Source organism: Solenopsis invicta, chromosome 3, assembly GCF_016802725.1.
Source record: "Solenopsis invicta isolate M01_SB chromosome 3, UNIL_Sinv_3.0, whole genome shotgun sequence".
NCBI lineage: Eukaryota > Metazoa > Arthropoda > Insecta > Hymenoptera > Formicidae > Solenopsis > Solenopsis invicta.
In genome coordinates this window covers 2,543,376-2,556,366 of record NC_052666.1, presented here as the reverse complement: position 1 = coordinate 2,556,366, position 12,991 = coordinate 2,543,376, and the positions used below count along the sequence as shown (strand labels likewise).

Here is a 12,991-nt window from a genome sequence, read left to right as displayed (position 1 = left end):
TCTCACGACGGACGATCTGCATGACATAGCTCAATTCCTTACGAATGCGATAAAGACCAGGTTTAACTTCGAGCACAACTACGAGTCTGTTTATACAGAGAAACGTGGGCACTAGGAGGGCTTTCTTTTAAGCGAGATGCACTGCAATGGTACACCGACGGCTCCAAATTAACTACAGGCGCTACAGGTGGCAAGTATCAGCAGGCCCAACTGCCGCATATCGATCTCCATGGGCGAGGCACCCTCCATCTTTCAGGCAGAAGTTTTTGCATCTCCTGCGTCACAATCAACAAAGGTATGAAGGCCGCAACTATCGACATCCTCACAGACACCTGAGTAGCGCTAAGAGCTTTCACGGCCACACGTGTAACTCCGCATTGGTCTGGGAATGCATCACTAATCTCAAGCAAATATGCCAGGGACAACCGGTTTACACTCTGGTGGATCCCGAAACACGAGGACATTAATGGTAATGTGGAGGTAGATGAACTCGCAAAGAAAGAGGTGCGCTCGCAATAGGGCCGGAGTGCCTGGTGCAGAGTCACTGCCAGCTACATCAAAAGACAAATTCAAAGATAGGAAAACGGGCAAAATTACTCATACTGGAGTGGCACGACAGGATTTGCTTAGGCTAAAAAGTTCATTACATACACGCCACATAGAACACGGAATGCACTATCCCTGGAGGGACCCGTCAATCCTAGTATGCCTTCTCACTGGACACTGCCAACTCAGATACCACCTCAGCATAATTGGCAAGGCTGAGGATGATGGTTGCTGGGTCTGTATGGAGACGGCGGAAACGGCTGAGCACATCCTGTGCAGCTGTCCGGTCGTCAGCCATCTTAGACAAAAATTCCTAGGTGAAGTGCTCATAAGCTCTTATCAAATTAGGAAACTGGGACCCCGGCGAATTGGGTTCTTGAGAACCTCAACCTGTCGCAAACCTGAGAAAGGGCATGGTCACAATAGACTTTTTAGGTCGCAGTGACAAACTGGCGGGGGGACGCCAGACCCTCTCACTCAATTATTATTATTATTATTAATACCCCGGGTACTCCTACGCTCGTTGCTTAAAATGCTTATGATCCCGGAGCGCCATCCCTCCTAGTTCCCGTAGGTAGGACCACCATGGGGTTTTAGTCGATAAAAGTCCGACATAACCCTTTCCCTTTCTTCGCGGGGGGAGATTATCCATGAGAATTTTCCCACGTTAAAAAAGGGGTACCCCTATGCTATTGAAATGCTTTTTTTACTTTGAATCTAAATTCAGAACATTCAAAGGAGAGAAATTATTTTATTATAATATAATATAATTTAATACTACTTGTTTTATCATATTCTATGTGATTTTGGAATTATGAACAATGGACTTGGCCGCATCCATCACGACAATGTTGCGTGTCACTATAATTAGAAGTTTTACAGAAAATTCTCAACCGAAAAATGCTCTACAGTCATGGTAACCAGAATTTGGTTTACAATTTTACAAAAATAAATTCTGCCAAATGCGTTTCGTTGATTTTATTAGGACAATTTTCTCGGTATTTAAAAATCTCAAAAATCATATTTTATTCGTATAAACAAGTGTCTTTTATTGAAAATGCGAATAATTCACGATAAGTATAATTCGATTGTCTTGCGTGCTATTGTCTCAAAATTTATCTTGAAATTTATTCTGCGCACCACTTCAGACTCACGTTAGATTTCAGTTAGGCTTTTGTCAGTTAATCAAAATCCGTGCGGTATTCGGGGAGTTAAAGACGGGCCTGACGGGTTCTCTTTAAACATACACTAGCGTTCATTTCATATGTGTTCACTTAGTGTGTAATCCTCTTAAGCTAAGTATCCTCCAGCGAGTAGCTCGCGACAGTTCTCGTTGACTGCGGATAGCAATTCGTTTAACGTGCTTCCGCCAAATATGTCTCGCGGTAATTTTCCGCAACTGCAGCGTGAGCGAAGGCGTGCCAGATTAACGAGCTCTTTCATGGTGGTGAATAAGCGATCTCTTCTGAGTTCCTTTCGCGAAGTTAATTGACCTAACTAGTTTAATATAAAGAGGAACTCGCACGCGTTTCGAGCAAATAATTTATCCCTTGAAAAATATTATAGGTTTTTTTTTATTAATAAATTTTATTAATAAATTGTCAGGAGAACAAAAAAGGAGAGCAGTACTTAAAATCGTCGGTTTATCGAAGATGTGATACTGTAACAATGAAGGTAAATCTAATTAACATGCCCAAGCATAATTATTAATTAATATTTAATGCTACATTGAAAAATGTTAAGAATTGAATTACATTTTTCAGTTTCAAACATGTACATATTTAACGAAAATACGTTAAATACTTGAATTTCAGTTTAAGTACAATATTTATATTACATATATTTAAAACGTAAAGGTCCTTGTCAGTCTGCAGCAGATACCGAGTAATAATTTAATTTGTGATATTACGTATTCTAGCTTTCCATGTAATAACCGTTTCAATTCCGACGAACATGGTGCACAGTTCGCAGACAGGAAATAGTAAAATTTATTATTCCGCACTAAGATTCGTTGCGGATAGACATATACTTTTTCATCTTTATGTTTTAAATGGGGTAATCTCACGTGAAAGAAGTCTACCTAATTATATCCATTTTCAAAAATCTGAAAATATTTTCAAAAATACTTCAATACATGCAGAATATCGTATCATAAAACAAATTTTGGGATCGCAATGAAATCCTCTCGAAAACGAATATTTTTCCAATATAAAATTATAATTTCAGCCAAAAGCAAGATAATATAAATTTTTATTGATCAATTATTTAATATTACGTAAATAATATATTTTTCGCAACAAATTCTCTATAAATTTCGGGATTACGATTTGTAGAGATGCCTTTCAGCATCGGTAAATATTAAACAAATTTTCAATTTAATTTCGCGATATTACAAGTTCTAGTTCAATTTAGGAGTTGCGTTTGAAACTAAAAGTAACGGCACAGAGCTCGAGAGAATTAGAAATTGTATGTAAAATTTTACAGGTAACGTTATTTCAATACTAACTGTAAGATCTATAGCCATGGTCGCTTACGAATAACTTATTAGTGTTTTCACATAGCTGTCGAAATATTCTTATTTAATAATTTATTTTTTAGTGTAAACTCAACTTGATGTTTTACATTTTCGTTAATCCTAATTTCATTTATTGTTATACATGTAGATATTTATCTGACACAAGATCCTTCTGCACGAATGTAAATTAACTTTATATTCGATTTCATTCAATATTAGCATTGCATAGAGGAAAAACGGGTCATGAAATACGTATGAAGTGATGAGGTACCTTCTTGTATAAGTCTCGTTGAATTCTAAGAGCAACTGTTAACATTACTTTCTGAAGTCTATTTAGATATTGTAGAATGGTTATGGATCATTAGTGTTCTCTGCGTTTTTGTAAAAGCTAAGTTTCAGTTTACAGCGGATAGCAATGATTTTTACAAGTATATTCTCTACATAATTGTGAGAAATTCGTTACAAATTAATTTTTTAATCAAAGTAGTTGAGCTCCTCTCTGGCAAAAATAATATGTTTATTAAACACGTATTAGTGTTTATGAGACGGAAATTTAAACATAAAATTGTTTATGAGATATTTACGACTGGTAAACATTCGAAAAGTGTTGTATATTTTCAAAACGATACAAGTGTTCGGGGAATGTTTTATTAAAAGTGTTCTATGTTTTCAAAAATGTTGTAAACGTTTTGCAAAACACTTTTTTGTTCATTGACATAAAAATGCTTTTTATGATATTAGTTGCCACAATCCTTCCTCCCCTCCCACGCTATCTCGCAAACGCACTCTCTCCAGTAAATTATAAAATATGTTCATTCTGTATATCCGAGCAACTTCTAGCCATAGGGTAATTGATAGAACTCTATGGTTAACAAACTGATGTTAATAAGAACCGTGTAGCATTAATGTTTACTGAATTATTTTAAAAAAAGAATAAAATAATGATCTACCACTCTCTTCTTTCCTCTACCTTTATCTGCTCGACCTCTTTTTTTCTACTGGACTCTTTTAAATGATGAAACTTTAAAACTTTGATCTGAACGTTTAAACCTTTGTATCATTTGGATTATCATTGACGATGATTATTGAGAGAGGAGAGATCAGTTATCACGTTCAATGTTTCCCAATGTTTTCTTTGTTCCTAATCTGCAGTTATTGTACATTGAAGAGGACCCACATCAATGATCGAATTCTTTATACTGTACATCCGACATATAATATTAATATTAATAATTATAACTTTGAAGGAAAAGTATTTTAAAAAACTGATTAGCTACATCAGTAACCGATGACATTTCATTAAAGGGAACGTAAACTGACTGCTCGAGTATTAACTCTCAGCTGACATACTGGGTGTGGTACACCAGGCCTATTTATAAAAATGCTTAATATTTATAAACCGTAAGAGTTAGGGGGACAGGAGAATATTTCTATCAATATCCCAACTACTGAATCTCCATAATAGTAGTTTCCGAAAATCGAAAAGAAATTTTACATAGTCGTGTTTTTTAAGTTACGGGTGCACTACACCCAGTGTGTCAGAAACGTATCGTAAAAAAAATAGATTTATCATTAATAAGCAAAAATAAGTTGATTAACAATATTTTTTTATAATTTTTGACTTTATTTTTATACTTTGACCAACAAAAGACTGGTTCGTTTCTGCGTTTTGATAAAAAATGTGATTTCATCACTACAAAAAAAACATATAGATAGCAAATGCGATACTTTTATGGGATGTTAGATCAGGCTAGCGTTAATTCGTTCATAATTTATAAATTACATGAAAAACAATTTTAAAGAATGTCGCAAAAATTACATGTGAGATCTAACTGTAGCTCTCATCAAGCCATTTCTGACACATCCTCTCACTTCTTCAACACTGCGAACGATATTGCGTGTACAAATTGAATTCTTAGATTATACAGACATTCCCAAAGTTCAAGATTCTCGCGTTTTGTTGGCAAAAAATAAAATGGCAAACCAAAAAAATACTTATTATGTCCATCTATCCTTGATTGCAAAACGTCGTATAAGTATTTGAAATGTGACAAACCGACGTATAAGCAACATACTGCAAAAATGTGCTGCGAAGGTTCCATTTAAATAAATCATAATAAAGTATATTATTATATATTGTATTTTATGTTCTTCCAAGTTTTTTTATAATCGAAAACGAATGATTTATTCTATCAATTCATCTTTTCTTACGCTGAAAAACCGCGTAACTTCACCTTGCAAAATAAATGCACTTTTTGAAAATAACCGAGATAATAATATTTTTCTTTTAAAGTACGTTCAAAATCCGTTCAAAAAATCCTCTCTAAGATTTTTCTTTTAAAAGGAAGCTAACTAACGGTTTATTTTTTAAAACTATAAATTAAAAGAAACCGTTTCTTTCGCGAGTACGTTTCATTCTCTCCTGAATATTTCAAATATATTCAATTTCTCCATTTTTACAGCTATTTATTCTTCTTCTTGACCTTCTGGCGTATCGATTAAAAAGAAAATTGAGTGAATTCTATGCACTAGTTACAACGATATACGCAATTGAAAATGGTCGGGGCACGTACACCCATGTGTGGCAAAATCCGCTATAGAGTATCAGCTGAGGGATAATTATATTAGGATCTGTATTGTATTAAATGTTTGTATCGAACACTTGTTTTTATTTATTATCAATTGCTCGAATAAGTAGCGTTAGGCGCCGAATTTGATTAACATTTTCAGTTTAACTTATTTTCTCTATTCCTTAAGATTACGAAAATATAAAAAGGTAAATAGTAATAAACTTGGGAAACGCTGGTATTATCAAACACAATAATATAGAAGAATGGGCCAAATTTACGAGCCAAATAATAGAATTTAATTAGATATCAATATCAAAATTAACAGTCGATACATTTCGGTTAAACTGAGTCTCAGCGAAAAAAGCTTTAATTAGGTCATACCTAAATTAACAATCGTTTCGGCTGTACTAAACCTTTATCAGCCAACATATCGTATCGATTGTTAAGTTTCATGTAATCCAATTACAGTTGTTTTTCGCTACATCTATTATTTGGCTCGCAAATTTGACCCGCTTTTCTACATTATTGTGTCAAAGAGGTAAAATTCATCTACATCAGTGTACAAACGGGTTTCAAATATTTTATATAGGTACTTGAAATATTTGAAATAAAGAAACTTAATCGAATCAAAAAATTAACGAAGTCTAATTAGCGAAACTTTATTCTCAGTATAAAGACACCTACAGCACAGTATCGACATTTCGACGCTGTTACATTACCTTCGGTAATCCGTACGCTATTTTGATGATCTCGCGCTCAGACTGCAAAATGTTCATTAGGATCATTCGCATAGCAATGCAATCCGAAGCATCTCATCGTGCTGCACAAAAGCGAAAACAAAGGCTCATGCGCCACGGTTATTCCGTGCCCTTGGTGCAGAATGCAGAATCGCGGAGGGGATGCAGCGGATGGTGCAGCACCATCTCCACGCAAGGATGGTCGGAATGCCGCAGGATGCAACGCGACGTCCGAGACGCGAATGGAAGCTTTAAAGATCTGCTCTCTCTCTCTTTCTCTCTTTCTCGTCGGGATTTCGTTGAAATGGGTCGAAATTCTTTACTGTTGCGCACGGCAACGCGAACGAAAATCAAGAATCGGAGGAAAAATGTTCGTGAGAAAAATTCGCAACGTCGATTGCTGATCGTCCGAAATACCCGACAGAACTTCCGTAAATTTCAAATAAGTAGCTCTAACGTTCCCAAAAAATGCGATCAGAATTTCTATCGGTCTTAACTATTCGACGACGACTTATCAAGGTGTTTCAACGTGTACGACAGAGTAAATGCTGTGTAAAGATTTTTTTATTAGACGGCTGTTTCATAAATATGATGTACTGTTGAGAAAGTTAAATTGATTGCCAGCAAGTCTGCGTTTGTAATGCGCTGATGAGATGATTAATTTGGTACGAGTGGTTATACACGGGACAAGAAGTGATTTATATGAACGCAAGTTTGAACATTCATCTAATCGTAATTTCAAGTATGAAGTTCGGTTTGTGCGCACATAAAGTTTAGTCGTGCACAAAAACGCTGCTTCATACGTATTATAATTAATATTTTACTTTATTTATTCTTAATGATCACATTTCGCATCCTTATAAGGAAGGCGATACGAGACCAAAATAGTTTCTTCGGGAAAGAGAAAAAAGAATTGTACATTTTAAAATAAATTTATTACTTACGACAATACATTAAACTTAAGAATTAATTTAATCACAGGTTTAGAATTAAACAATTAATTTAGATTTAATCCCAAATTGCTTGCTTCAAATTCTCTACAAATAATGTTAGTATGAATTTTGTTGTATATAGAAATAGATCTAAAGACTATTTTGATGTGTGTTATTTTTTCCGTTTTTAATCTTTTTGTCTTTTCTACTTATTTATTCTTTTCTTTTTGAATTCAACTTATCACTTTCCCTATTGAAGACTGATGTATCTAGAATATAATACAAAATTCAAAAAAGTTGTATTTTTTTTTAAGGGGGAGGCATACATTTATAAAATCTTGTACACAAATTATATATTTTAAACATATTGGCTTGTATTACTATAAGTAAAGGTTTTATAAGTTCAAACGATGTTTATCAGATAAATATATTAATAATTGTACATTTCAAACGTATCGAACAAATGTGTAATCAGTATGAAATAATTTCTACATACCTGTAAATCAAATACATGATTTATTTAATATATTTAAATATAATATATGACAAATAACTCATAAGACAATAATAACTCATAAAACAAAAACATTTACACTTTAAATAAAATTATATATAAATCAACGAAATGGTATATTTATATTAAGTCGTAACGAAATTAATCGTATTAATAATTCACATTAATTATTTTACGTCATTAAACTGCTAACAAGTTTAATTTAATCCTTTGCGACGGTACGCTCACCTTTGTCCGCTGAGATTTAATTATTTTGATGAATTTCTTGAGATAAATACTGATTTTTCTCTTGTCTCGTAAAAACCCTAGAACATAAATGTTTTTTTTTTTTTTAAAGTAGGCAATCATAAACTTTTATTTATCAGATTTCTTAGAAAAGTGTCAAAAATGATCATTCTTAACTCACCAAAGCGTTAAAAAAATCTATTTCTATCTATCTAAAATTCTATTAAAATATATATATAAAGAAATGAAACATTGTTTCGTATGGATTTTTATCCCATGGATTGAAATGTGACCTTAGTTTTCGTCTAGTATGAAAACTCCTCGTGATAGATGGAGTTAAAGTGACCCGTGACCGCCTTTCACGGATCGAGATGCTTTTCTACTGAGAGTTTCCTTGCCTCTCACAGATTGGGGTGCTTTTTTAATATAAGTTTCCTTGCCTCTCACAGATTGAGGTGTTTTTTAAATGTGAGTCCCCTTGCCTCACTATGCAGGGTTATTTTGTGAATCGTGATAGATACATTGCATATTTCAGGATTGGGTATTTGTATCCCATGATATTGAGCAAATCCAAGGAACCATACAATTGTCATTACAGAACTGCAACAACCTGCAGTCCGAGCACCACTTTGACAAGTACAATAGTACTCATGAATATATCATGTAACGAGACTCTATCTTTCAGGCTTCGTGAAGCACACTCCCTTCCCTCCATAAATGAAATAGCGGTGAATACTTAGTAGATCGTTCATTCTCTAAACAATGAATCCATACGATAGAATATATCCTCCATATTACATGAACTTCAGCCACGTATTTTTCTTATGCAATATTACTCTGACTGGAAATCATCACTTTCAACCCTTTATACTATACCTCCGGAACCGCGCTTATGCTCATCTTAAAATTGCTCTGGGATTAATGTTCCATTCTATAATACTATTTGGCGTAAAAAAAAGCTTGAAATTCGAGGTCCAGAAAATGGGCCAAATTTGGCATTATTTTTTGTCAAATTTTTTCGCTACATTGTTTTTTTTTGTTATAGATTAATTAATTAATCCTTGGAAGTGTATTGTGTGTATGTACAATACGGTGCAATAATTCGAAGAGCCTAGTAGATGGCTGACTGACCGACGCCACAGTCTAGTATATATTATATAATGTTAGACTGTGACGTCGATAAGTCAGCCATCGGCTAGGCTCTTCGAATCATTGCACCGCACTGTACGCGCGCGTACGGGTGTGCGTGTGCGCGTATGTAATTATTATAATATAAAGTCATAAAACTTAAAAAAAAAACCAATAAAGATGTGGTATATAAATTTATAATGTAAAAAAACGTTAAATTTATTAACACGATAATTGTAATAAAAAATTCCAAATTATTATAATATTTATGTTTTTCTAAATGTTTTATTATTTATTCTAACTAAATGTCTTGTTATTTATTCTAATTATTATTGTCTAATTATTATTTTATTATTGAAAAAGAATCGCACATATTACTCATTCGCCCGATTGAGTAATAACTAGTTAAAAAGTTAATAATTTTTTATTTAACTTAGTTAATTTTATATAATTTAATTTTTAACTTCAACCAGTTATTTTTAAAATGCATTAACTTATTGACTTTTCATTTAAATTATACAATTACCTATAAAAACAAAATAATTCTAAAAGAAAAAAGTAGATTCCCACATAAAAAGTAATATTTCTTTGCTATTTCATAAACTTAATTTATAAATAAAATATTAAGTTTATTTGATAATTCGTATTATAAGATTCATATTTTACAATTGTTTTAAATAATTTAATTTTAAATAATGACTTTCTGACTTAATATAAGCAATGCTTTTAAAAATTAAATTTTTCTCAACTTAATTTAAACTTATGTAACTTTTAACTTAGTTTTTTTCTTCATTTTAATTAATTTTTAGCGCAACTAAATTAATTTTACGTCACTGACTAAATTTAATTAAAAAAGAATGTTGGCTTACCCAATCCTGCTCATTAAAAAATTTTTATTTGCAAGTTGTTTACAAAAAAAAAAAGAATTTTGACGAGAATTTAATACGCTGACCGAAGAGTTATAATACTTTTATTTTTCTGCAATCAGTTATTACTATTACACCAAAATTGCATTTAAAAATAATGTTACAAAATTGTAATGATTCAAATTCATTTTCTGGAAAACCGTTTTTTGAATCATGTTGTAGCAAATGAACGATATGTTTTACAGAATTACAGAATGTAACAGTTTTATATCCAATATATAATTTGAAACGATCTAAATACTATAAAAATGATCACTTATATTTTTCGGAAATCATAAAACTGCAAGGAAAGATAACTTCTCGTTACGGAATAAATTTGTTGAAACAAGTTACAGGAAACTGTGGTAGTTCGGATATGTTCTACATAACATTTTGACTTTCTCGTAAACATGTCGGGTTCTGATAACGAACGGTAGCGGATAGTTGATCTGATGCTCGATGTTTCTCATGTTACAGATATATCTTCCTAGCCATATACACGGCGGAAATGGTGATAAAATCAGTCGCGAAGGGATTTATACTATGCAAGTACACTTATCTACGGAATCCATGGAATTGGTTGGACTTCGTGGTGATTACCAGCGGATACGCCACTATCGGGATGCAAGGCGGGAATCTGGCCGGCCTCAGGACGTTCAGAGTGTTGAGAGCATTTAAGACTGTATCCATTATGCCAGGTAACATATAGCGAATCTGAGACCACGTATTTCTATGCCGCGTTTGTGATTCGGCCGTGAATAGATGTACCAGAGTTCCTCGCTTCGATTAGGAAGTCGCAACGAGAGAACTCCGTGAAATGTTTACTGTATGTTTCGGTCTTACTATTTTCTGTTTTACACTCTTAAGAAAATAGTAAATAAACAAGAGAAGATAGCGCCAACTTACAATAATGTGTTATTGTAAAGTGTCAAATAAGTAGCTTCTTTCAAATAAATATATACGTATATACATATATAAACTTTAATTTATTAACTTTTTTCCCAAGATGCTTGCTAATTTAATAAAACCAGAATCTGCTAATAAATTGAATCCGATTCTGTGACTACATCGTAAACATTTTCGTTAATTTCAATTGACATTGCCAATTTTTCGTGAAAAAATTTCGGCATTTTGAAGAAATGTGTTTTCACGTAATCTCGAAGATGAAATACAAGCAAGATTCAAGTGCACACCTCTTGTATTCTTTATTTAGTTTGATATCTTGTATATTCCACTTGTTTAGGATGTACGGCCTTTTCAGCGAGCGGGATTTATGCCGTAATACAGACACTGCGTGATTGGAAAGCAGCACTTACCCTATGTTGAGCACTATGTTGAGAACACAATGCGCACTCTGTTGATGTCTGTGCATATTAATTTCTTTAATATTGCATTATTATTACTTTGTATACATATTTACTGTTCTTATTCCCTAATAAACTTTGTAAACACATTTTGTAAGTCATTATGTTATTTTATATCATATCTGAAAATATTATTTGTAAATTTCGATGCGCCGTGTATCTTACACATGAGTAGTCGTAAATCCCGCCACTTTTTTTATATGACAAAAATGTAAGAGTTTTTTTAAGTTTCTTTTTCAAGTATAAGAAAAGAAATATTTCATATTTAAAATTTTTTTTATAATAGTAAACAGTATGAAGTTTTTATGGCCTAATTTATTTTCCTTAAACATAGTAAATAATACTTGATAAATTATATTTTTGATAGCTGCGGCGTATATACCGACTTTACCCTAAGTTAAATATAGTGTAGAAAATAAAAAAAGTTGTTTACTAGTGTTATTATAGCTCATACGTCATATAACAAATCGACGTAAAGTCGACTATTATGCAACAGACATCAGGTAACTTTGAAAATAAAAAGTTGCAATAAAAAGTACGGAATCAGAATTGGGTAAGTTAATATCTTTTGTTATAATTAAATTAACTTAAAATTGGTCACAATTAAATTAACTTAAAAAGTTAATTTAGTTACGTTAAAAATTACATGAATGAAAAACTAACTGACATTTAGTCAAAAGTTGCGCGGAGATTAAGTTACATATATTAAAAGTTAATTGTGAGAAGCATTATTTGCATTAAATTAAAATATCATAGTTTCTTATAATTCAATTAATATAAATAACGGAACATTTACAACACAGATTATCAAATAAAAGTGTTTTATTTATAAATATTTTTCCAAGTTTATATAGAATCAGTACAAAATTACCTTTTCAAAAAAAAAAGGTAAAAAAAGCGCCTATGTGTGTTGCGCGCAACTTATTTTGAAATTGTGTAATTTAATAAAAATGATATACGTTTATTAAAAAAAAAATATGTGAAATCTTTTAAAATGCACCTATTATAAAGAGAATATACTTTTTCTACAAAATTAAAGTAGTCGTTTGTAATTTTGTATTTGTAATTTCTTTGAAAAACATTCCTATTCTAACCCAACTGGTAGTATCTTCAATTTTTATACAAAACCCACGTGGTACTATCTCTGTATTGTTATTGAAAAATCTTCGTATTTTAAAAATTCAAGTGATAGCATCTTTAATTCTCATTGAAAAATTTTATTCTAACCCAAGTAGTATTTCCTTAAATATTGTGTAATTTAATTCAACCTAAATGTATTTTTCCAAAAAATCTTTTAAACAATCAAAGTACTATTTTTGTATTTTTATTGAAAAACCTTTCAATTTTAACCCAAGTGGTTGTATTTAATTTTAATAAGTTTCAATGGAATATTTAACATGTAATTTAAAAGATTAAAGAGGAAACGGTACAAAATGAGAAAATTTTATTAAAATTAAAAATTTTTGATGTACAAAAACATGGCGCTGCTAGATAGAAAAAGCAGAAAAGACATAAGAAAGAACGCAATAAATGTAACACTCGTAAGATATGCGTT

General features: G+C 32.1%; 1 protein-coding gene across 2 annotated transcripts in view; it reads left to right on the top strand.

Moving 5' to 3' along the window:
• LOC105193623 (sodium channel protein 60E) overlaps positions 1-12,991 on the top strand; it is a 226,986-nt gene that overhangs the window by 142,542 nt on the left and 71,453 nt on the right. For both annotated transcript variants that reach the window (XM_039446819.1, XM_026139038.2), the window contains exon 3: positions 10,550-10,770. In XM_039446819.1, the coding sequence (XP_039302753.1) occupies positions 10,550-10,770 (221 nt within the window). The remainder of the gene's footprint in view (positions 1-10,549; positions 10,771-12,991) is intronic.